The 25889-nt window shown below is 47.3% G+C and overlaps 1 protein-coding gene across 2 annotated transcripts in view; it reads left to right on the top strand.

Moving 5' to 3' along the window:
• Positions 1 to 25889, top strand: part of TRANK1 (tetratricopeptide repeat and ankyrin repeat containing 1) — a 183865-nt gene that overhangs the window by 56867 nt on the left and 101109 nt on the right. For both annotated transcript variants that reach the window (XM_044292742.1, XM_044292743.1), the window contains 5 exons: positions 6109 to 6224; positions 9005 to 9088; positions 10096 to 10234; positions 24753 to 24893; positions 25710 to 25889. In XM_044292742.1, the coding sequence (XP_044148677.1) occupies positions 6109 to 6224; positions 9005 to 9088; positions 10096 to 10234; positions 24753 to 24893; positions 25710 to 25889 (660 nt within the window). The remainder of the gene's footprint in view (positions 1 to 6108; positions 6225 to 9004; positions 9089 to 10095; positions 10235 to 24752; positions 24894 to 25709) is intronic.

Raw genomic sequence — 25889 nt, 5'->3', positions numbered from 1 at the left:
GACAGCTAAATATGTGACACCTAAGTGGTAGAAACCCTTTAAGCACTTTTTTATCCTGAAAAAATATGCGGATTACACTAGGTAGAACTTGGCATAGTTCATCAGCTGTGTTCATAAGAACTCTTCAATAATGTGCAAGGTCTTGAAATTGTTTTATGCACATTTCTCGTACATTCCATTGGGGGACACAGACCATGGGTATAGCTTAGAGGTATTACTAGGAGGGACACTATGCAAAAACGAAGCTCCTCCTCCTCGGGCTATACCCCCAGACACCTCCAGGAGGACTTCAGTCTTTGCTTAGTGTCTGTCCAAGGAGGTGACGCTTATTCTTCTCCTGTTTGTTACTTTTTTCTGTTTTCAGATGGGGACGCAGGTCAGCATTGCGCTTTCCTGGCCCCCATGGAGTGTCTGCCACAGTCTTTCGACGTGTCCTGACTACCTCCCATCCCCCCACAGAAGAAAAGTGGATCCAGGCTCAACATGTCAGCTCTGGCATCCCACCAGCTGCTGGGACGCCTGCTGCCTACCCTCCTCCAGAGCACTGTTCTCCTGGATTGGAGTCAGAAGTCTGAAGAGGTGCATCCCTGCTGGTCTGGACATCGAGGGAGCATGCTGAGCAGATAAGTATTGCCCAGTCCCTCCCCCTCCCTCTGTGTCTGTTTGTCTGTGGCTACCTGGGTGAGCTTGAAGAAGGATCCTGATGGGGCACTTTCTTCATTTTGGCACTGGAGTACTGGCATCTCTTCCCCCTTAAACTGTGGGCTTCAGCGCTTTCGGGCCTTGGCTGCTGCGCTCTCACAGCGCCCGCCGGCAGGCCTCTCCTTCATGGCCTTGTTAACCCCTGCTGCGCCGCGTGAGGGGAGTCGGGGTGTTTGTTCAAATCGCGCGCGCGCTTATTTTCGTGCGCTTTTTTCTCGCCATGATGACGCGTTCGGGGGTGCGGAGCCTCGGCATGCCGCTCTGACTCTCCTTACACCGGAGACTCTGTTTGCTCACGGCCGTGCAGCTCCTCATCTCTCTACACCGGAGACTTCTGCTAGCGTTGCCTGGGTGGTAGGAGAACAGCTTGCTCTGCTCCTGATCTTTGCAGCAACTGGTAGGAGATCTTTTACTGTGGGGTTCCATCATGCCAAAGCCTGGGGCACTTAAATCTGCCAAGGCCTCCTCTCAGGCTCTTTTGGGGTCATGCAAGGTGTGCCTTCTGCCTTTTTCTGCCTCTGGCACCTGTGACTCGTGCCCTGCTCCTGGACAGGATCAGCCTCCTTCTCTTGCTCAGCCCAGTCCTCCCTCTGCCCCTGCGGAACCGGCGGTACCCGCCTGGGCTTCCGCCATGTCTAGTGCGGCAGCGGATCTGGCCCTAGTTGCCAAGGCAGCCATGTCCTTCATGGAGCGTATGGCAGCTACTACTCCAGTAGCGTCCACCGCTCCATCTCCTCTCAGTGACTCTCACAGGGGGCATCTGACGTCTAAGAGGCAGCGTGAGCGGCAGCATTCCTCGTCGGATGACTCCGCTTCTCCCCCACGCCTTGAGGCATGCCCGGTTGACTCTCCCTCTCGTGGGGAGCGCAAATCCGAAGGGGAATTGTCCGGATCGGACGAGACCACGGAGCGGGAACCCCTGCCTAAGCTTTCCACCATGGTATCCGAATTGGTGGAGGCTGTCCGTGACACTTTTAATATCCAAGGAGATTCCACTCCCTCCACTAGTCGGGAGTTCTCCCTCTTTCCGCCCAAAAGGCCTGAATCTGCGGTGTTTCCCGTTCATGAGGAATTCACAGCGGTCATATCAAAGGCTTGGGATCGACCCAATCAGAAATTTTCGGCCACCAAGCGCATGGATACGCTTTACCCTTTCCCCTCTGACTCGGTGGAAAAGTGGACTTCTTCCCCTAAGGTAGATCCTCCGGTGGCCAGGTTGGCCAAGAACACGGCCTTTCCTGTCCTAGACGGTTCCTCCCTGCAGGATGCGGTGGACAGACGCCTGGATTCACTTTCCAAGTCCATCTTCTCTCTGGCGGGCGCTTCCCTTCGACCGGCTTTTGCGTCAGCTTGCGTCAGAGCCCTTACGGCGTGGTTGCGGCGCCACCACCAGGATCTGACGGAACAGGGCGCCCCTGCAGACACTTTGGAATTTATTCTCCAAATGTCTCAGGCTTCTAATTATCTCTGTGAACCTTCAATGGATATCGGTTCCCTATTTGCCCGTATTTCGGCCCTCTCGGTCATTCAGCGTAGAGAGGTTTGGTTGAAGGTGTGGGATGCTGATGCTTCTTCCAAGCGTTCCCTCGCTAACCTTCCCTTTGAAGGATCTAGACTCTTTGGACCCCAGTTGGACGAATTCATTTCTGCCGCAACGGGGGGCAAGAGTACTCATCTGCCTCAACCCAGATCCAAACGGCCCTTTCGATCTCGGGCTTCAGGGTTCCGGGTCCAGTCCTTTCGTCACTTCTCCACGGCCAGGACGTCTTCGTCCTCGTCGGCTGGGGGATCCCAGGAATCCCGCAAGAAGCCTTTCTTCAAACCCCAGCCCTCTTGGCGACCATGGGCACAGTCAACCCGTCCCCCTGCTCCCAAGCAGCCCTCCGCATGAAGGGGTGCCCCCACTCCTCGTGGTGGGGGGCCGTTTGCTCTCCTTTCAGCAGGTCTGGAGGGCTCACGTTCAGGACGCCTGGGCTCTGGAGATTGTGACGTCCGGTTACAATTTGGAGTTCGCATCCAGCCCGCCTGAACGCTTTTTCCCGTCTCGCGTTCCGGGGGATCCAGCCAGGACCTCGGACCTCCTTTTGGCGGTCTCCTCTCTTCTGGACCGGGGTGTCATTTTTCCCGTTCCCCCGGAGGAACAGGGAACAGGTTTTTACTCAAACCTGTTCGTCGTTCCGAAGAAGGAGGGGTCGGTGCGCCCGATACTGGATCTGAATACTGGATTCTCGCGTCTGTGGACATTCAAGACGCCTACTTACATGTCCCGATTGCGAAGTCTCACCATCGCTTTCTGCGTTTTGCCATCTGGGGTCGTCATTACCAGTTCGTCGCCCTGCCTTTTGGGTTGGCGACCGCCCCTCGCGTTTTCACCAAGGTTTTGGCGCCTCTCATGGCGCTTCTTCGCACCAGGGGCATCTCGTTGTTGCCCTACCTGGACGACATCTTGATAAAAGCCCCGTGTTTTCCACAGGCCGAGGACAGCGTCCGAATCACCATTCAATCTCTAGAACGGTTCGGGTGGCTGATCAATCTACCCAAATCCTCTCTGCACCTTCCCAGAGACTCTCCTTCCTGGGGATGGTTTTGGACACCTCGAGTTCTCGGGTGTTTCTTCCGGATTCCAAGTCCTCTCAGATTCGGAGGGCGGTGTCGCTCCTTCTACAAGCTCCTTGTCCCACCATTCGGGAGTGCATGCGGGTTCTGGGCCTTATGGTCGCCTCCTTCGAGGCGATTCCGTATGCCCAGTTCCACACTCGTCCGTTACAACAGTGGATTCTTGCCCTCTGGGACAAGACCTCTCGGGGTCTGGACGCTCCCGTCCGCCTGTCCCGGCAAGTTCGGTTGTCTCTCCCTTGGTGGCAGGCCTCCCCGAATCTCTCATCAGGGAGGTCCTTCCTTCCGTTCTCCTGGACGATAGTCACCACCGATGCCAGCCTCATCGGTTGGGGAGGCGTTCTCCGGAACCTCACAGTTCAGGGGGTCTGGTCGACGGAGGAATCCCGTCTTCCGATAAACGCTTTGGAACTAAGGGCGATCTTCAACTCCCTCTCCCACTGGACTTCCCTCCTTGCGGCTCGGCCGGTGCGTGTTCAGTCGGACAATGCCACGGCTGTGGCCTACGTCAATCATCAGGGTGGAACGCGCAGTCGGGCAGTGATGCAGGAGGTGGCGAGGATCCTCCTATGGGCGGAGTCTCATGTTCCAGTGTTGTCGGCGGTGTACATTCCGGGCGTCGACAACTGGACGGCGGATTTTCTGAGCCGCACCAAGGTGGATCCGGGAGAGTGGTCCCTACATCCGGAGGTGTTCGAGGACATCTGCCGCCGATGGGGCCGTCCGGACGTGGATTTAATGGCGTCCCGGCTAAACCACAAGGTGCCGGTGTTCCTGGCCCGCGCTCGAGACCCAAGGGCGTGCGGAGTGGACGCGCTGGTGTCTCCTTGGCAGCGATTCGGCCTCCTCTATGTCTTCCCTCCACTTCCTCTGTTGCCGAAGGTGCTGTGCAAGATCGAGGCGGAGGGGATACCGGCCATTCTTATCGCTCCGGATTGGCCTCGCCGTGCCTGGTTCTCCAACGTCGTCCGAATGCTAGCGGACGTTCCGTGGCCATTTCCCGACAGAGGGGATCTTCTATCTCAGGGACCGCTCTTCCACCAGAATTCACGTCAGTTGCGTTTAACGGCGTGGCTATTGAGACCTACATCCTGAGGAAGAGAGGCTTCTCTGATGCAGTGGTGAGAACCATGATCAGAGCTCGAAAGCCGGCTTCTTCGCGGATCTATTATTGCACCTGGAGGGCCTATCTAGCCTTTTGTGAGAAGTCGGGTTTTCCGCCACTTCGTTTCTTTGTTCCGGTGGTGCTGGCCTTTCTACAGTCCGGCCTTGAGGTGGGGCTGTCGCTCAGTTCTTTGAAGGGTCAGGTTTCGGCCTTGGCGGTCTTTTTTCAAAGGTCTATTGCCTTTTTAGGGCCTGTGAGAACCTTCCTGCAAGGGGTGGCGCATTCGGTTCCTCCGTATGTTCCTCCCTTACCCCCCTGGGATCTTAACTTGGTCCTGCGCGCCCTTCAGGAGGCGCCCTTTGAGCCTCTGAGGGAGGTCTCCCTAGTCTTCCTCACCTGGAAGGTGGTTTTTCTGGTGGCCATTACCTCCATCAGGAGGGTTTCGGAGCTGGCCGCGCTTTTCAGGAGCCTTTTCTGGTCTTCCACCAGGATAAGGTGGTGCTACGGACGGTTCCTTCTTTTTTGCCCAAGGTGGTTTCTCCGTTCCACCTTAACGAGGATCTTGTCCTGCCCTCTTTTTGTCCTTCTCCGGCGAACCCCAAGGAACGTGCTCTCCACTCCCTGGACGTCGTCAGGGCCCTGAAGGTGTATCTGGGGGCCACCGCCTCCTTTCGTCGTTCGGACTCCCTCTTTGTGATTCCCGAGGGGTCTCGTAAGGGTCTGGCGGCTTCCAAGGTTACTGTGGCGCGGTGGATCCGTTCCGCTATTGCTGCGGCCTATCGCGCTCGTGGTCAGGTTCCCCCGTCGCGGATTACAGCTCACTCCACAAGGGCAGTGGGAGCTTCCTGGGCCAGACGCAATCGCGCCTCCGCCTCCCAGTTGTGTAAGGCGGCCACTTGGTCATCTTTGCATACGTTCACAAAGTTTTATCAGTTGCACTCGCTGGCCTCGGCTGATGCTGTCCTCGGACGCAGGGTATTGCAGGCCGTGGTGCCCGATTGACGGCTGGACGTTTCTTTTCCTGGCGGTGTTGGATTTTTCCCACCCCATGGACTGCTTTTGGACGTCCCATGGTCTGTCCCCCCCAATGGAATGTACGAGAAAAGGAGATTTTTGTGAAACTCACCTGTAAAATCTTTTTCTCGTCTTTTCCATTGGGGGACACAGCTCCCGTCCGCTTTTTTTGTTTAGTTGGTGTGGTGGTTTCCATTGTGGTTTTTTCAGTTCTCCTTCTCCTACTGCTTTTGAAACGACTGAAGTCCTCCTGGAGATGTCTGGGGGTATAGCCCGAGGAGGAGGAGCTTCGTTTTTGCATAGTGTCCCTCCTAGTAATACCTCTAAGCTATACCCATGGTCTGTGTCCCCCAATGGAAAAGACGAGAAAAAGATTTTACAGGTGAGTTTCACAAAAATCTCATTTTTTTTTTACCAGAGTTGGCTATTGTCAAAATCCTAAACTGCATCCAGAGAGTTCAGTAGAGAGTGGTAGGAATACAGGACTTGTGAAGTCTACTGCCCGTGTACTGTATGGAGAACCATTTCTCAGAAAGCATGTTCCAGACTAAGAGTTTATGACCATACATCATAGGTTCCTGAGAGGCTCCTTATGGATTGTGTTCAGCTCTTTAGTAAAGAGAAACGAATAGGCCAACAAAATACTTCAGTTTTTTTATTTTCATAAACAGTTGCTGGAAGTACCCCCACTTTCGGAAGAATTTTTGAAAGTGTCTGGAGAGAGAGATACACAAAGGCTATCTGGCAGCCACTCATCGTGAAGCTGATGAAAGAAAAGATGTACAAGGTAATATGAGCTTAAACCATAAAAAAGTGAGAATCTTTGAGATCTTATGGCCGATTCTAATTGTCGAGAATGAACTTTAGTACGAATGTTCATTCCCAATAATCGGCCTTTGTATATGTGCTGCCGATTACTGTCCATCTGTGAAATTACCTTTCGTACAACACATTAAATCATCGTCTCTCGGCAGCAGGTTGTGCTGTGTAAAGGCCCCTTTACATTTCTCAATTGAGCAGATGATTGTCGGTGGAGATGACCTCTGAAATTACATGCAGCCATCTCCTCCACAGTGTGAGGAGAAGAGATCACTAATGCCGTCGCTTGTCCCCATACACAATCCTTATTTGCTGGCAGAAAAGTGCTGTGTAGACATTATGATCTGCTGCCGGCAAACAATGATTTAGGTGTCAGCATGACAGGTCCAATTGCCCAATTAAGGCTACTTTCACACTGGCGTTTTTGCTTTCCGTTTGTGAGATCCGTTCAGGGCTCTCCCAAGCGGTCCAAAACGGATCAGTTTTGCCCTAATGCATTCTGAATAGAAAACGATCCGCTCAGAATACATCAGTTTGCCTCCGATCAGTCTCCATTCCGCTCTGGATGCGAACACCAAAGCGCTACCTGCAGCGTTTTGCTGTCCACCTGGCGAAGAAGAGCCAAACGGATCTGTCCTGACACACAATGTAAGTCAACGTGGACGAATCCGTTTTTTCTGGCACAATAGAAAACGGATCCGTCCCCCATTGACTTTCAATGGTGTTTAAGACGGGTCCGTCATGGCTATAGAAGACATAATACAACCGGATCCATTCATGATGGATGCATGCGGTTGTATTATTCCTTTTTTTTTTTTTTTTAAACATTATTTTTATTGTTTTCAGAAGAAAAAGAACAGATAAGTGTTACATACAGAGTACAAAATGTATGTTTTGTCTGTAGTATTGACAATCATTATAAATCTTATTATATACTCTGCATGGTGTCATCATTTTCAACATAGTAATTAACAGAGCAGGTTATATAAACATTACTATAAGTAATATTGGGAGAATAAAGGGAAGGAAATAGAGATAAAGGAGGAGTAAGGAGGGGGGAGGGTAAGTGACAAGGAGTGTTAAGTACATCTGAGCCTTACCTATCTGTTAGGACGTGTTAAATTTGGAGTGAAGTTTATGGCGGAGAGATTGGACTCACCACTGACCCCTTTACTAAATAAATGGGAATCAACATTAAGCTTGAATATTTCCTTAGAACAATGGGAAATTGCATTCTCTATTATACTGGTTTCTTCTAAATGTATAAATCATCTTGAAAACGCCAGGAAAATCCTTTATAGATGGTACTATACACCCTACAGATTATCCAAGATGTACCCTCTATCATGCCATGTTTGCTGGAGATGTTCTGCAGCTAAAGCCGATATGGATCACATATGGTGGGAATGCAGAGATCTCAAACCGGTCTGGAACTCAATTAATCTAATTCTTACTCAAATATGTAATATCCCAATATCACTATCTATAGCTCAGGCCTTACTCTCTGCTGATTTAGACTTATTTCCTCCAACTATTAGTTGTAGTAGTTGTCACTCACGTAATAGTGGCTACTAGAATGAAAATTGCCTCCTATTGGAATAATCCAAACCCTCCTCCACTGACGGAAATTATAAATGCTGTCAACAACAACTGTCTGTATGAAATGTTCAATGCTTCCATATCCAGCAAGTGGTTGTATTATTCTAACGGAAGCGTTTTTGCAGATCCATGACGGATCCGCAAAAAACGCTAGTATGAAAGTAGCCCAACAAGCATTTTGCTCAGTCATCGGTTAACCAGTGGCACCTTTACATTGGATCTGCCCAAAGTACATGGAGTGTAAAGGCCCCTTATACTGCACTCTACTGGCCAGAAACATTGAATCTGTATTATGACTCTTCACCTCCACCTAAGAGGTGATTATTGGATAGGAACACTCCCTTCCCAATAATTGCTCAGACAGTATAAATCCACCTTTAGACTGGTTGGTTGGTTCAGTTGTTAAAATGGTGAAAATATGAAAAACTCTCCTGAGACATTTATAAAGTGTATGGACAGTATGTACGCTGGATTTTTTCCACTGATCAGTGCAATGCTATATTTGTCAGTGGCTCTAATTTTGGGCAGAATTGAAACGCTCTGATATTTTAATGCATAAATTAGACTCCCTGTGTCGTGGCCTTGCAACTCGGTACAAGTGTATCTTCTTTGAGTGTTTTTTTAATACTCCCAGGAATTTACATATGAGAAGACAAGGTTTCACCCAGCTAGCTGCAGTGCACAGGCCTCTCTACTCCGATTCAGGAACAGAGATATGTATGTACCGGCAGACTCTTCAGATGATGGCTACTGAGGGTGCCTGATGGACTCCATTGATAATAGTAGGATTCATTGAGTTTCTGTTACGCATTGGTCAGCAGGCTGCAATGGCGTAGAATGATGTAATATTTTACAGCCATTTGACAGAATCTGCAGAGGCTTTTGACACAACCTCCAACCCAGGTGTTCATTGCCTTAGCTCTTCCAAAATGACAGGGTACCATTGTTACAGATGATGCAGTACTTCCGGTGTACTCATTCTTCATCTCCAGTAGGCTGTCTGTTAGATTTCAGGCTGTTCTACGTGCTTTTTATGATAAGTTTGTCCATCGATTGATTTAAAGCTATAAAGTTTTAATAACTATAGTTATGTTAAGCAGATTTTAATATTTGAGATAAAATTAATATTAAATGTAATTTTTTCCCTAGTCCTGCATTTATTTAATGACACACCGAAGCACCCTGCCATCAGACATTAATGACTTGAAAGTGCCATTGGGGGGCATCTTTGAGGTAAAATGTGTTTGTAATCCTGTATGTAGAAAGTTGAGGGGTGGGCTACAAAGCAAAATGTTACGTATGATTAGGGGAACATTTTTTATTGATCTAGAGCTGGCATGTTCTTGCCCTGCCATTCACTAACATGCCTTTATCAATGCTATTCATACTGTATTCTGTGTAATGTGGTTTATGTGTTTACTTATTGTAAAAAAAAATCTGTTGTTTAAAGCATTTGTAAAAGATTTTTCATTTGTAAAAGAGGAATCACTGAACCCATAATTTGCAGCACAATAATGTACAGCTAGAAAGCTAACCATTTATAAATATGGCAGAAAAAAACATATATGTGAAAATAACCAATATAAAACCCAGTTCTCAATGTACTCATACATTTCTGTGAGGAATAACACTATTCAGAATTTTAAATGAAGATGTTCCACTGTTATTTCATGGGGAATACTAGAATTAGCTAAAACTGAAATATTTGGAGAGCCAAATCTTGTGACAGAAGGAAGAAACCAAAAGGGAATTTATAATTTGATTTGCACAGATTTTCTGCCTTTAAAGGGATCGTCTCATCACAGACAATTGGGGCATATCGCTAGGCTATGCCCCCATTGTCTTATAGGTGCGGGTCCCACAGCTGGGACCCGCACCTATATCGAGAACGGAGCCCCGATAGTGCTGGAGGGCCCACTGTGCATGCGCTGCCGAAAATAGCTGAGCACTGGCTCGGTCTCCGTCGGGCCTATAGAAGGTTTAGAGAGTGGGACTTAGTGGGAGTATCTGAGCTGCTCATGGATCTAACAATTTGCTATAATTTACGCATGAAACTCAAATAAATTAAAGCGCAAATGTATGCCATGGTTTTTTTTATGTTGGAGGACCAGAGACGCACCTCATTTATTAAGAGGTCTGTGCCTGCATCTGAACTGGCATATGAAACAGCAGTCTTTCCCACCTAATCTTCAAATATCACTTATGTTTCTTTAAATGCCGTCCACTATATTGTTTTTCAGAGCTTCATGCGTCCTGCCCCATGCAAAGATATGAAATTTATCAATGGGCTTGTGATTTGGCTTGTAACCATGGGTGCTGATGTGGAAACTATTGGAGAACTTCCTCTCCATGCTGTTATACAACTCTGCATGATGTCAGGTATAAATAAAACTTGTGAAACACCAGTTCGTGTAGTTCACAGCTTAGGCTACTTTCACACTAGCGTTTTGGCTTTCCGTTTGTGAGATCCGTTCAGGGCTCTCACAAGCGGTCCAAAACGGATCAGTTTTGCGCTAATGCATTCTGTATGGATAAGGATCCGCTCAGAATGTATCAGTTTGGCTCTGTTCTGTCTCCATTCCGCTCTGGAGGCGGACATTAAAACTCTGCCTGTAGCGTTTTTCTGTCCGCTTGACGAAACTGAGCCAAACGGATCCGTCCTGGCACACAATGTAAGTCAATAGGGGACAGATCAGTTTTCTCTGACAATCTGGCACAATAGAAAACGGATCAGTCTCCCATTTACTTTCAGTGGAGTTCATGACGGATCTGTCTTGGCTATGTTACAGATAATACAAACGGATCCGTTCACGACGGATGCGTGCGGTTGTATTATTGTTTTTGCAGATACATGACTGATCCGCAAAAAACGCTAGTGTGAAAGTAGCCTTAGTGTTAGAATCTGCAACTTTTGTGTGTATTTTGTGTTTAATTGGAAATAGTTTTACTTTTTAATTTCATGATTTAATTAAATTCAAAGAGAGTGATTAAGATGTACAGTACAGACCAAAAGTTTGGACACACCTTCTCATTCAAAGAGTTTTCTTTATTTTCATGACTATGAAAATTTTAGATTCACACTGAAGGCATCAAAACTATGAATTAACACATGTGGAATTATATACATAACAAAAAAGTGTGAAACAACTGAAAATATGTCATATTCTAGGTTCTTCAAAGTAGCCACCTTTTGCTTTGATTACTGCTTTGCACACTCTTGACATTCTCTTGACATTCTCTTGATGAGCTTCAAGAGGTAGTCACCTGAAATAGTTTACACTTCACAGGTGTGCCCTGTCAGGTTTAATAAGTGGGATTTCCTGCCTTATAAATGGGGTTGGGACCATTAGTTGCGTTGTGGAGAAGTCAGGTGGATACACAGCTGATAGTCCTACTGAATAGACTGTTAGAATTTGTATTATGGCAAGAAAAAAGCAGCTAAGTAAAGAAAAACGAGGGCCATCATTACATTAAGAGATAAAGGTCAGTCAGTCCGAAAAATTGGGAAAACTTTGAAAGTGTCCCCAAGTGCAGTCACAAAAACCATCAAGCGCTACAAAGAAACTGTCTCACATGCAGGCTGCCCCAGGAAAGGAAGACCAAGAGTCCCCTCTGCTGCGTTAGATAAGTTCATCCGAGTCACCAGCCTTATGAAAACGCAGGTTAACAGCAGCTCAGATTAGAGACCAGGTCAATGCCACACATAGTTCTAGCAGCAGACACATCTCTAGAACAACTGTTAAGAGGAGACTGTGTGAATCAGGCCTTCATGGTAAAATATCTGCTAGGAAACCACTGCTAAGGACAGGCAACAAGCAGAAGAGACTTGTTTGGGCTAAAGAACACAAGGAATGGACATTAGACCAGTGGAAATCCTGTGCTTTGGTCTGATGAGTCCAAATTTGAGATCTTTGGTTCCAACCACCGTGTCTTTGTGCGACACAGAAAAGGTGAACGGATGGACTCTACATGCCTGGTTCCCACCGTGAAGCATGGAGGAGGAGGTGTGATGGTGTGGGGGTGCTTTGCTGGTGACACTGTTGGGGATTTATTCAAAATTGAAGGCATACTGAACCAGCATGGCTACCACAGCATCTTGCAGCGGCATGCTATTCCATCCGGTTTGCTTTTAGTTGGACCATCATTTATTTTTCAACAGGACAATGACCCCAAACACACCTCCAGGCTGTGTAAGGGCTATTTGACCATGAAGGAGAGTGATGGGGTGCTGCGCCAGATGACTTGGCCTCCACAGTCACCGGACCTGAACCCAATCGAGATGGTTTGGGGTGAGCTGGACCGCAGAGTGAAGGCAAAAGGGCCAACAAGTGGTAAGCATCTCTGGGAACTCCTTCAAGACTGTTAGAAGACCATTTCAGGTGACTACTTCTTGAAGCTCATCAAGAGAATGCCAAGAGTGTGCAAAGCAGTAATCAAAGCAAAATGTGGCTACTTTGAAGAACCTAGAATATGACATATTTCCAGTTGTTTCACACTTTTTTGTTATGTATATAATTCCACATGTGTTAATTCAGAGTTTTGATGCCTTCAGTGTGAATCTACAATTTTCATAGTTATGAAAAAATAGAAAACTCTTTGAATGAGAAGGTGTCCAAACTTTTGGTCTGTACTGTAATTTTATGCTGACTCCTATACACTAATCCTACTATTGACCTCTGACGTAAAACTACTAACTAAGCGTTTGGTCAATAAATTGATAAAGATGGTTTCTCAGGTGATCCTTGAGGATCTATCTGGATTCATGCCCAATAAATTTACTTCTCAAAATCTGAGAACGCCATATGTCAATCTGCAGATGGGAGGGGTGTCATCTGGTTATAGGACCATCATCTCATTTTACACTGCCAAGGCCTCTGACTGCATCAGGTGGAGATATTTGTGGGCGTTGATGTGCAGGTTGAGGTTTTGTCCCAAGTTTGTGGCATGGGTTCATCTATTATATACACAGTCGGGGCCCCAAATAAGATCTAATGGTGGTTTGTCTCTGAAGTTCCAGTTGGGGAGCACAAATAGACAGTGTTGCCTTCTCCCCAATTGAACACCTTCCATGTTTAACCCCTAAAGGACCACGTACGCCGGCTTTGTTTACTATATAAATAAACAAAAAAGAGGCGCACCATAGGGTGAAAAACGTACATACATGGTTCCAAATAATACCCCAATTGGAGGCTCACCTTAGGATGTTGTGCAAAACTAGGCACAACTTTATTGTAGCCGTGTCGGGAATAGCTTTACGTTCCCCGGAAGCGGTCGGTATGCTGCCACATATGTGAATATCCTCAAGTGGGGTTGCCTGAAGTCTCACGGAGGATTGTTATGCAGATACCAAAAAGATCATCCCTCGGTGCAAATACGGACCGGCCAGTTGTAATTAATAGCAATCTTCCAGGTTTATTGGTTATAAAACACTTTTTACAACGCAGGAAACAACTCCCCTTCTTCAGGTGAAAAACGTGTTATGAAGTGTCTTATAACCAATAAACCTGGAAGATTGCTATTAATTCCAACTAACCCCTAAAGGACGACAGCCGTACATAGACAGTGGAAGTCCAGAGTTTAAACAATGTACCCACTCAGAAGCTGAGAGGCTGCCATAGCTGCCAGGAGCCTGCTGTTTTAAACAGTAGACACCCAGAGGCAATGTTTATTATTGGTGGTATCGCCTATCATTGATATTTAACCCTCAGATTCTGTGGTTGATTGTGACCACAGCACCTGAGTGGTGAAACCCAGGGAGTGTTGCACACCAGCCTAACAACAGCCTAGCTTGCCGTGCTATGCTATTTGAGTGGCTTCCCTCCACTTCAGTGGGACCCAGGGAAACGGCAGAGTGCCTGCTTGCTTGACTATTTCTGTTGGCCTGGCGTTTAGTCCCATCTTACAGTAAAACTCTTTAAGACATTATTCCCAGAAGTGAGTATGGTACAAAGCTTAGAATTGAGTCAATCCATCGCCCACAGATAGCTTCAGATTTTAAAACACACATGTTTCAGGTATACCTCTGTTGAAATGGCAAGAAGAGACAAAGTCTTTCAAAGGGTTTTCTGAGACTTGTATACTGATGACCTATCCTCAGGATAGGTCATCAGTACCTGATCGGTAAGGGTCCAACACCCAGGACCTCCACTGATTAGCTGCTTGAGAAGGACATTGTATAGTGGCTGTGCTTGGTATCGCAGCTCAGCCCCATACATTTCAATGTGGCTGATCTGTACCTAGGCCATGTGACCAATGAACGTGACGTCACTTGGCCTAGGGAAAGCTGAGAGAAGACTACAACGCTACTGTGAGTGCTGATGCCTTCTCAAACAGCTCCTCTGTGTCGGACCCTCACTTAATCAAATACTGATGACTAGAGTTGAGCGAACACCTGGATGTTCGGGTTCGAGAAGTTCGGCCGAACATCCCGGAAATGTTCGGGTTCGGGATCCGAACCCGATCCGAACTTCGTCCCGAACCCGAACCCCATTGAAGTCAATGGGGACCCGAACTTTTCGGCACTAAAACGGCTGTAAAACAGCCCAGGAAAGGGCTAGAGGGCTGCAAAAGGCAGCAACATGTAGGTAAATCCCCTGCAAACAAATGTGGATAGGGAAATTAATTAAAATAAAAATTAAATAAATAAAAATTAACCAAAATCAATTGGAGAGAGGTTCCATAGCAGAGAATCTGGCTTCCCGTCACCCACCACTGGAACAGTCCATTCTCAGATATTTAGGCCCCGGCACCCAGGCAGAGGAGAGAGGTCCCGTAACAGACAATCTGGCTTCATGTCAGCAGAGAATCAGTCTTCATGTCATAGCAGAGAATCAGGCTTCACGTCACCCACCACTGTAAGAGTCCATTTTCATAAATTTAGGCCCAGCACCCAGGCAGAGGAGAGAGGTCCCGTAACAGACAATCTGGCTTCATGTCAGCAGAGAATCAGTCTTCATATCATAGCAGAGAATCTGGCTTCCCGTTACCCACCACTGGAACAGTCCATTCTCAGATATTTAGGCCCCGGCACCCAGGCAGAGGAGAGAGGTCCCGTAACAGACAATCTGGCTTCATGTCAGCAGAGAATCAGTCTTCATATCATAGCAGAGAATCAGGCTTCACGTCAGCCACCACTGCAACAGTCCATTGTCATAAATTCAGGCCCAGCACCCAGGCAGAGGAGAGAGGTCCCGTAACAGACAATCTGGCTTCATGTCAGCAGAGAATCAGTCTGCATGTCATAGCAGAGAATCAGGCTTCACGTCAGCCACCACTGCAACAGTCCATTGTCATAAATTTAGGCCCAGCACCCAGGCAGAGGAGAGAGGTCCCGTAACAGACAATCTGGCTTCATGTCAGCAGAGAATTAGTCTGCATGTCATAGCAGAGAATCAGGCTTCACGTCAGCCACCACTGCAACAATCCATTGGCATATATTTAGGCCTAGCACACAGGCAGAGGAGAGAGGTCCCGTAACAGACAATCTGGCTTCATGTCAGCAGAGAATCAGTCTTCATATCATAGCAGAGAATCAGGCTTCACGTCAGCCACCAATGCAACAGTCCATTGTCAGATATTTAGGCCCAGCACCCAGGCAGAGGAGAGAGGTCCCGTAACAGACAATCTGGCTTCATGTCAGCAGAGAATCAGTCTGCATGTCATAGCAGAGAATGAGGCTTCACGTCACCCACCACTGCAACAGTCCATTTTCATAAATTTAGGCCCAGCACCCAGGCAGAGGAGAGAGGTCCCGCAACAGAGGATCTGGCTTCATGTCAGCAGAGAATCAGTCTGCATGTCATAGCAGAGAATCAGGCTTCACGTCAGCCACCACTGCAACAGTCCATTGTCATAAATTCAGGCCCAGCACCCAGGCAGAGGAGAGAGGTCCCGTAACAGACAATCTGGCTTCATGTCACCAGAGAATCAGTCTGCATGTCATAGCAGAGAATGAGGCTTCACGTCAGCCACCACTGCAACAATCCATTGGCATATATTTAGGCCTAGCACACAGGCAGAGGAGAGGTTCATTCAACTTTGGGTAGCCTTGCAATATAATGGTAAAATGAAAATAAAAATAGGATTGAATGAGGAAGTGCCCTGGAGTCCAATAATATATGGTTATGGGGAGGTAGTTAATGTCTAATCTGGACAAGGGACGGACAGGTCCTGTGGGATCCATGCCTGGTTCATTTTTATGAACGTCAGCTTGTCCACATTGGCTGTAGACAGGCGGCTGCGTTTGTCTGTAATGACGCCCCCTGCCGTGCTGAATACACGTTCAGACAAAACGCTGGCTGCCGGGCAGGCCAGCACCTCCAAGGCATAAAAGGCTAGCTCTGGCCACGTGGACAATTTAGAGACCCAGAAGTTGAATGGGGCCGAACCATCAGTCAGTACGTGGAGGGGTGTGCACACGTACTGTTCCACCATGTTAGTGAAATGTTGCCTCCTGCTAACACGTTGCGTATCAGGTGGTGGTGCAGTTAGCTGTGGCGTGTTGACAAAAGTTTTCCACATCTCTGCCATGCTAACCCTGCCCTCAGAGGAGCTGGCCGTGACACAGCTGCCTTGGCGACCTCTTGCTCCTCCTCTGCCTTGGCCTTGGGCTTCCACTTGTTCCCCTGTGACATTTGGGAATGCTCTCAGTAGCGCGTCTACCAACGTGCGCTTGTACTCGCGCATCTTCCTATCACGCTCCAGTGCAGGAAGTAAGGTGGGCACATTGTCTTTGTAGCGTGGATCCAGCAGGGTGGCAACCCAGTAGTCCGCACAGGTTAAAATGTGGGCAACTCTGCTGTCGTTGCGCAGGCACTGCAGCATGTAGTCGCTCATGTGTGCCAGGCTGCCCAGGGGTAAGGACAAGCTGTCCTCTGTGGGAGGCGTATCGTCATCGTCCTGCCTTTCCCCCCAGCCACGCACCAGTGATGGACCCGAGCTGCGTTGGGTGCCACCCCGCTGTGACCATGCTTCATCCTCATCCTCCTCCACCTCCTCCTCATCCTCGTCCTCCTCGTCCTCCAGTAGTGGGCCCTGGCTGGCCACATTTGTACCTGGCCTCTGCTGTTGCCAAAAACCTCCCTCTGAGTCACTTCGAAGAGACTGGCCTGAAAGTGCTAAAAATGACCCCTCTTCCTCCTCCTCCTCCTCCTCCTCCTGGGCCACCTCCTCTTCCATCATCGCCCTAAGTGTTTTCTCAAGGAGACATAGAAGTGGTATTGTAACGCTGATAACGGTGTCATCGCCACTGGCCATGTTGGTGGAGTACTCGAAACAGCGCAACAGGGCACACAGGTCTCGCATGGAGGCCCAGTCATTGGTGGTGAAGTGGTGCTGTTCTGTAGTGCGACTGACCCGTGCGTGCTGCAGCTGAAACTCCACTATGGCCTGCTGCTGCTCGCACAGTCTGTCCAGCATGTGCAAGGTGGAGTTCCACCTGGTGGGCACGTCGCATATGAGGCGGTGAGCGGGAAGGCCGAAGTTACGCTGTAGCGCAGACAGGCGAGCAGCGGCAGGATGTGAACGCCGGAAGCGCGAACAGACGGCCCGCACTTTATGCAGCAGCTCTGACATGTCGGGGTAGTTGTGAATGAACTTCTGCACCACCAAATTCAGCACATGCGCCAAGCAAGGGATGTGCGTCAAATTGGCTAGTCCCAGAGCTGCAACGAGATTTCGCCCATTATCACACACCACCAGGCCGGGCTTGAGGCTCACCGGCAGCAACCACTCGTCGGTCTGTTGTTCAATACCCCGCCACAACTCCTGTGCGGTGTGGGGCCTGTCCCCCAAACATATGAGTTTCAGAATGGCCTGCTGACGTTTACCCCGGGCTGTGCTGAAGTTGGTGGTGAAGGTGTGTGGCTGACTGGATGAGCAGGTGGAAGAAGAGGAGGAGGAAGCCGAGAAGGAGGAGGTGGCAACAGGAGGCAAAGAATGTTGCCCTGCGATCCTTGGCGGCGGAAGGACGTGCGCCAAACAGCTCTCCGCCTGGGGCCCAGCTGCCACTACATTTACCCAGTGTGCAGTTAGGGAGATATAGCGTCCCTGGCCGTGCTTACTGGTCCACGTATCTGTGGTTAGGTGGACCTTGCTACAGATGGCGTTGCGCAGTGCACACTTGATTTTATCGGATACTTGGTTGTGCAGGGAAGGCACGGCTCTCTTGGAGAAGTAGTGCCGGCTGGGAACAACATACTGTGGGACAGCAAGCGACATGAGCTGTTTGAAGCTGTCTGTGTCCACCAGCCTAAATGACAGCATTTCATAGGCCAGTAGTTTAGAAATGCTGGCATTCAGGGCCAGGGATCGAGGGTGGCTAGGTGGGAATTTACGCTTTCTATCAAATGTTTGTGAGATGGAGAGCTGAACGCTGGCGTGTGACATGGTTGAGACGCTTGGTGACGGAGGTGGTGGTGGTGGTGTTGGTGGTACATCCCCTGTTTGCTGGGCGGCAGGTGCCAACGTTCCTCCAGAGGCGGAGGAAGAGGCCGAGGCGGCAGCAGCAGAATAGGCCGAGGCGGCAGCAGCAGAAGAGGTAGCAGGGGGAGCCTGAGTGACTTCCTTGGTTTTAAGGTGTTTACTCCACTGCAGTTCATGCTTTGCATGCAGGTGCCTGGTCATGCAGGTTGTGCTCAGGTTCAGAACGTTAATGCCTCGCTTCAGGCTCTGATGGCACAGCGTGCAAACCACTCGGGTCTTGTCGTCAGCACATTGTTTGAAGAAGTGCCATGCCAGGGAACTCCTTGAAGCTGCCTTTGGGGTGCTCGGTCCCAGATGGCGGCGGTCAGTAGCAGGCGGAGTCTCTTGGCGGCGGGTGTTCTGCTTTTGCCCACTGCTCCCTCTTTTGCTACGCTGTTGGCTCGGTCTCACCACTGCCTCTTCCTCCGAACTGTGAAAGTCAGTGGCACGACCTTCATTCCATGTGGGGTCTAGGACCTCATCGTCCCCTGCATCGTCTTCCACCCAGTCTTGATCCCTGACCTCCTGTTCAGTCTGCACACTGCAGAAAGACGCAGCAGTTGGCACCTGTGTTTCGTCATCATCAGAGACATGCTGAGGTGGTATTCCCATGTCCTCATCATCAGGAAACATAAGTGGTTGTGCGTCAGTGCATTCTATGTCTTTCACCGCTGGGGAAGGGCTAGGTGGATGCCCTTGGGAAACCCTGCCAGCGGAGTCTTCAAACAGCATAAGAGACTGCTGCATAACTTGAGGCTGAGACAGTTTCCCTGGTATGCATGGGGGTGATGTGACAGACTGATGGGGTTGGTTTTCAGGCGCCATCTGTGCGCTTTCTGCAGAAGACTGGGTGGGAGATAATGTGAACGTGCTGGATCCACTGTCGGCCACCCAATTGACTAATGCCTGTACCTGCTCAGGCCTTACCATCCTTAGAACGGCATTGGGCCCCACCATATATCGCTGTAAATTCTGGCGGCTACTGGGACCTGAGGTAGTTGGTACACTAGGACGTGTGGATGTGGCAGAACGGCCACGTCCTCTCCCAGCACCAGAGGGTCCACTAACACCACCACGACCATGTCCACGTCCGCGTCCCTTACTAGATGTTTTTCTCATTGTTATGGTTCACCACAACAACAAATATATTATTTGGCCCAATGTATTGTATTCAAATTCAGCGGGATATAAATTTGAGGCCTAGTATTTAGGCGCTGGGTGACCGGTATGGATTTAGTGACAGAATTAGACTTGGAAATGCACAGAAGCGTGTGTGTGAAGTTATTCTGAATGACCCTATGTGCACCTTGAATATTATATACCCTTTTTGGGATAGATTTCAAATAGCTCTGATATAGCAGGAACCACTAAATTATGAAATTGCTAAATTGGGAATTGTATTTCAACCCAGAACAAAAAATGTGCTTTGACGGACACTAAATATCTTGCCCAGCAACAACAGTACAGCGGTAACGAGAGATTTAGCAGGATATAAATTTGAGGCCTAGTATTTAGGCGCTGGGTGACAGGTATGGGTTTAGTGACAGAATTAGACTTGGAAATACACAGTAGCGGGTGTGTGTGAAGTTATTCTGAATGACCCAATGTGCACCTTGAATATTATATACCCTTTTAGGGATAGATTTCAAATAGCTCTGATATAGCAGAAACCACTAAATTATGAAATTGCTAAATTGGGAATTGTATTTCAACCCAGAACAAAAAATGTGCTTTGACGGACACTAAATATCTTGCCCAGCAACAACAGTACAGCGGTAACGAGAGATTTAGCAGGATATAAATTTGAGGCCTAGTATTTAGGCGCTGGGTGACAGGTATGGGTTTAGTGACAGAATTAGACTTGGAAATACACAGTAGCGGGTGTGTGTGAAGTTATTCTGAATGACCCAATGTGCACCTTGAATATTATATACCCTTTTAGGGATAGATTTCAAATAGCTCTGATATAGCAGAAACCACTAAATTATGAAATTGCTAAATTGGGAATTGTACTTCAACCCAGAACAAAAAATGTGCTTTGACGGACACTAAATAACTTTCCCAGCTACAACAGGACAGCGGTAACGAGAGATTTAGCGGGATATAAATTTGAGGCCTAGTATTTAGGCGCTGGGTGACAGGTATGGGTTTAGTGACAGAATTAGACTTGGAAATACACAGTAGCGGGTGTGTGTGAAGTTATTCTGAATGACCCTATGTGCACCTTCAATATGATCTACCCTTTTAGGGATAGATTTCAAATAGCTCTGATATAGCAGAAACCACTAAATTATGAAATTGCTAAATTGGGAATTGTATTTCAACCCAGAACAAAAATGTGCTTTGACGGACACTAAATAACTTTCCCAGCTACAACAGGACAGCGGTAACGAGAGATTTAGCAGGATATAAATTTGAGGCCTAGTATTTAGGCGCTGGGTGACAGGTATGGGTTTAGTGACAGAATTAGACTTGAAAATACACAGTAGCGGGTGTGTGTGAAGTTATTCTGAATGACCCAATGTGCACCTTGAATATTATATACCCTTTTAGGGATAGATTTCAAATAGCTCTGATATAGCAGAAACCACTAAATTATGAAATTGCTAAATTGGGAATTGTACTTCAACCCAGAACAAAAAATGTGCTTTGACGGACACTAAATAACTTTCCCAGCTACAACAGGACAGCGGTAACGAGAGATTTAGCAGGATATAAATTTGAGGCCTAGTATTTAGGCGCTGGGTGACAGGTATGGGTTTAGTGACAGAATTAGACTTGAAAATACACAGTAGCGGGTGTGTGTGAAGTTATTCTGAATGACCCAATGTGCACCTTGAATATTATATACCCTTTTAGGGATAGATTTCAAATAGCTCTGATATAGCAGAAACCACTAAATTATGAAATTGCTAAATTGGGAATTGTACTTCAACCCAGAACAAAAAATGTGCTTTGACGGACACTAAATAACTTTCCCAGCTACAACAGGACAGCGGTAACGAGAGATTTAGCGGGATATAAATTTGAGGCCTAGTATTTAGGCGCTGGGTGACAGGTATGGGTTTAGTGACAGAATTAGACTTGAAAATACACAGTAGCGGGTGTGTGTGAAGTTATTCTGAATGACCCAATGTGCACCTTGAATATTATATACCCTTTTAGGGATAGATTTCAAATAGCTCTGATATAGCAGAAACCACTAAATTATGAAATTGCTAAATTGGGAATTGTACTTCAACCCAGAACAAAAAATGTGCTTTGACGGACACTAAATAACTTTCCCAGCTACAACAGGACAGCGGTAACGAGAGATTTAGCGGGATATAAATTTGAGGCCTAGTATTTAGGCGCTGGGTGACCGGTATGGATTTAGTGACAGAATTAGACTGGGATATGGCCAAAAAATAACCACACTATTGCTGGTTAAATGCACTTGGTGACGGGCGCAGCTTGCCCCTGATGTAGTATATGGCCAAAAAATGAACAGACTATTGCTGGTTAAATGCACTTGGTGTCACAGCTTGACCAACCACACTACTGAGGGTTAAATGCACTTGGTGACGGGCGCAGCTTGCCCCTGATGTAGTATATGGCCAAAAAATAAACAGACTATTGCTGGTTAAATGCACTTGGTGTGACAGCTTCACCCTGATGTAAGCTTTAGCCAGAAAACAACCACACCATTGAGGGTTAAATGCACTTGGTGACAGGCGCAGCTTGCCCCTGATTTTGTATATGGCCAAAAAATGAACAGACTATTGCTGGTTAAATGCACTTGGTGTGACAGCTTCACCCTGATGTAGGCTTTAGCCAAAAAACAACCACACCATTGAGGGTTAAATGCACTTGGTGACAGGCGCAGCTTGCCCCTGATTTTGTATATGGCCAAAAAATGAACAGACTATTGCTGGTTAAATGCACTTGGTGTGACAGCTTCACCCTGATGTAGGCTTTAGCCAAAAAACAACCACACCATTGAGGGTTAAATGCACTTGGTGACAGGCGCAGCTTGCCCCTGATTTTGTATATGGCCAAAAAATGAACAGACTATTGCTGGTTAAATGCACTTGGTGTGACAGCTTCACCCTGATGTAGGCTTTAGCCAAAAAACAACCACACCATTGAGGGTTAAATGCACTTGGTGACAGGCGCAGCTTGCCCCTGATTTTGTATATGGCCAAAAAATGAACAGACTATTGCTGGTTAAATGCACTTGGTGTGACAGCTTCACCCTGATGTAGGCTTTAGCCAAAAAACAACCACACCATTGAGGGTTAAATGCACTTGGTCGCAGCTTGTGCTGGCGCACCACAAGACACAAAATGGCCGCCGATCACCCCAGAAAAATGTGACTGACAAACGGTCTGGGCAGCCTAAAAACAGTGAGCAATTGAGGATCAGCAGCTCAATGATCCACAGCTGCAGATCGATCAGTTAATCAAGTCCTTTGGAGGAGTTAATCTGCCTAATCTCGCCCTACTGTCGCAGCCGCAACCTCTCCCTACGCTAATCAGAGCAGAGTGACGGGCGGCGCTATGTGACTCCAGCTTAAATAGAGGCTGGGTCACATGGTGCTCTGGCCAATCACAGCCATGCCAATAGTAGGCATGGCTGTGATGGCCTCTTGGGGCAAGTAGTATGACGCTTGTTGATTGGCTGCTTTGCAGCCTTTCAAAAAGCGCCAAGAAAGCGTCACAAAAGCGCCAAGAAAGCGACGAACACCGAACCCGAACCCGGACTTTTACGAAAATGTCCGGGTTCGGGTCCGTGTCACGGACACCCCAAAATTCGGTACGAACCCGAACTATACAGTTCGAGTTCGCTCATCTCTACTGATGACCTATCCAGAGTTCTTATTCCCATATGGGTTGCTAGAATTTACTACTAGAATTGCTAATCTGTTTAGATGCTTGATATAACACGGATTGTTATAAAAAAAATGGATCTGTATCCTAGGGGTGGGGTTTAAGCCTCCCCCTATACAAACAGCTGATGGCAGGTGATATAGGAGTTGGACCACCAGCGATCAGATATTGATCCCCTAACCCTGAAAACACCTTTAATGAAGAGTGCAGCTTTCAGAGACTAAAGCCTTTATTATCCTGGCCGATTCTCGGCCAAATTATTGTTAACAAGCGTTCACAGGAATGCTCATTAGCAATGATCTGGTAGTCTAATACTGCCCACGATTACCCAATGAATGAGCGAACGCTTGTTTTTAAGCATGCTTAAAAATCATTATTTGCCAGTGGCAAATCGTGCTGCCTAATCATGATCTGCTGCCGGCAAACAACTAGACAACTAGCGATGGCATAACGCTCAATCCTACCCATGCTGTAGAGGAGATTGCTGCATATAATAGCGACGGTCTTCTCCGGTAGCGAGCAGGCGATTGCCGGGAAGGAGTGATTGCCTAATCTTGCTGTCTAATGTGGCCTTAATACACATTCCAAGAAGTGATTTTATAGTACAACTTTATCAGAACTGGTAGCGACATAGACCTTTAGCAGTACAATAGGGCGGCCATCTATAATGAAAGGAATTCTTCAAATTAAGGCAGCAACTGATGATAATGCATATACTGCCCTTATATCCACAGCAACTCCCAACAGTAATGGTCTCTGTTTAACTTGCTGCATTGGTTTAAAAAATAGGACCTGTCATACATTTTACAAATTAAATATAGTCATTGGGGGCAGCATCAGACCAGCCATGCTTATCACTAAGGGGATTGTTCTACCTTGATGTCGCTCTGCAGTTGCATGTCTATGCTATCTTCTTCACCTCTCCCCAACAATGCTTCCACTTAGTCTTTGGTCCTTGCTCTTTATTGTATGAAATGTATTAGATCTTGCAAAATCATGCTGAACTAGGCTGGCGTGATTCTCGCTGGGTAGAGTGCGCTAGCACAAACGAGCCAGCGGGATGGCGAATGAAGCAGACCAGAAGCTGTAGCACTACATCAATGTAAGTACTGTAGATAAAGCCCTTCAGTGATGCATGACCGGTCTGATGCTGTTCAATGATTGGACAGCATCAAGGTGATTATGCAGGCTGCACCTTGGGAGAATTGCAGTGGTTGTCGCCCTGTTGGTAGTACGCAGTGAATGACGAAAAAAGGGGATACACATCTCAGGAACAGAAGGTCTAATCTGAATTAAAAGAAAGAAAGACTACCCAAGGGTAGGGCAGAAATTAAATAAGTCATAAATATTTCATTTGTAAAACTGATCACTAATCTTTTTAAATCTACGGAGCAAAGCTGCAGGAAATGTCAATTTTGTGTGCTTTAATGGCTAATGTGACATCTGAAACATTTTATATTTTTATGGATTTTCACATTTTAAAAAACATTTATAAAAAAACATGATTTCAAGAGTATATCTTTATAGTATTCTGATGATACAATAAAACTCTTTTGTGGTTTTAATAGCCGACAACAACCTTTTCCAACTAATTATAAAGATGAAGCCGGAAATGAAGGAAAACATCAATAAACAAGACAGAGACGGTAACACAGTTCTGCACCTGGTAGCCTGTTTTTCAGCTAATTCACATGGCTATACTCTCATGAGTAAGTAACTGGTTTTGAAAAATGTGTTTGTAACATGGAATTAGATATATCCTATGGATGTTAATGTATGAAACTTACTTCAGTGAATGGTTTAACCCCTTTTTTCTGCCAAGGACATATTTTATGCGTCCTTGCAGGGTGACACTTCAGTAGCCAAGGACATATATCATACATCCTTGCTACTGATAGCTGGATTTCTGGCTGCTGGAAATGGTCCATGTGAGAGCTGCTCATACGGACTCCCTTCCATTCCAAAAGCTATATTTCCTCATGAAGAGCATCTACACCGGAATCTTGGGTTTTGTTTCAAAGCTTAGACTGTCAGACTTTAAACGGAGTTTGTCACCACATTTGGACATTATAGACCGCTTACATAGCATTCTGGCATACCTTTAGATGAATCAAATGGTACCTTTGTTGCGTTCTTCTGCGGTTCACCTGCGGCAAAAACAGGCTTTTATTCATATGTAAATGAGGGCTCGCAAGAGCCCAGGGGCAGCCTCTGCCTGTACTTCTCTTCCCTAGCATACTCCTCCTCTCTTAGCGAAATCCTGCGCTCTGCCTCGCTTGGCCGGGGCATGCACACTGCGATGCCCTTCTCTTCTCCTGTGCGACTGTGTTCCGCCTCCTTGCAGCTGGGTTCGCGCCGTTGGCCAGAGCATGCGCAGTAGCTACAGCGATGCTGTGCCCACAGTGGACATGATCTCAGGATCATGTGGTCATAGAGCTGAAATAGACTAAATGTACTAACCTTCTCTACTTAACACCATCCAAAACAACAATTTCTTGTAAATTTTTTATATATATGTCTCATAGGTCAAGCACAAGATGTAAAGATGCTTCTGGATTTAGGAGTGGACCCATGCATCAGTAACCAGCAGGGCAAGGATGCTGCAACTATACTCAAACGGAATAAAAACTTCAAAGCAGAGGACATCATTAAAAAGCATTTGGCAAGCCAAGTTTCCGCTGCAGCTCCAAAATCCAGCTCAACAA

Source organism: Bufo gargarizans, chromosome 5, assembly GCF_014858855.1.
Source record: "Bufo gargarizans isolate SCDJY-AF-19 chromosome 5, ASM1485885v1, whole genome shotgun sequence".
NCBI classification, from domain to species: domain Eukaryota; kingdom Metazoa; phylum Chordata; class Amphibia; order Anura; family Bufonidae; genus Bufo; species Bufo gargarizans.
Note: the sequence above shows the minus strand (reverse complement) of the source record. Positions and strands in the feature narration are given on the sequence as shown.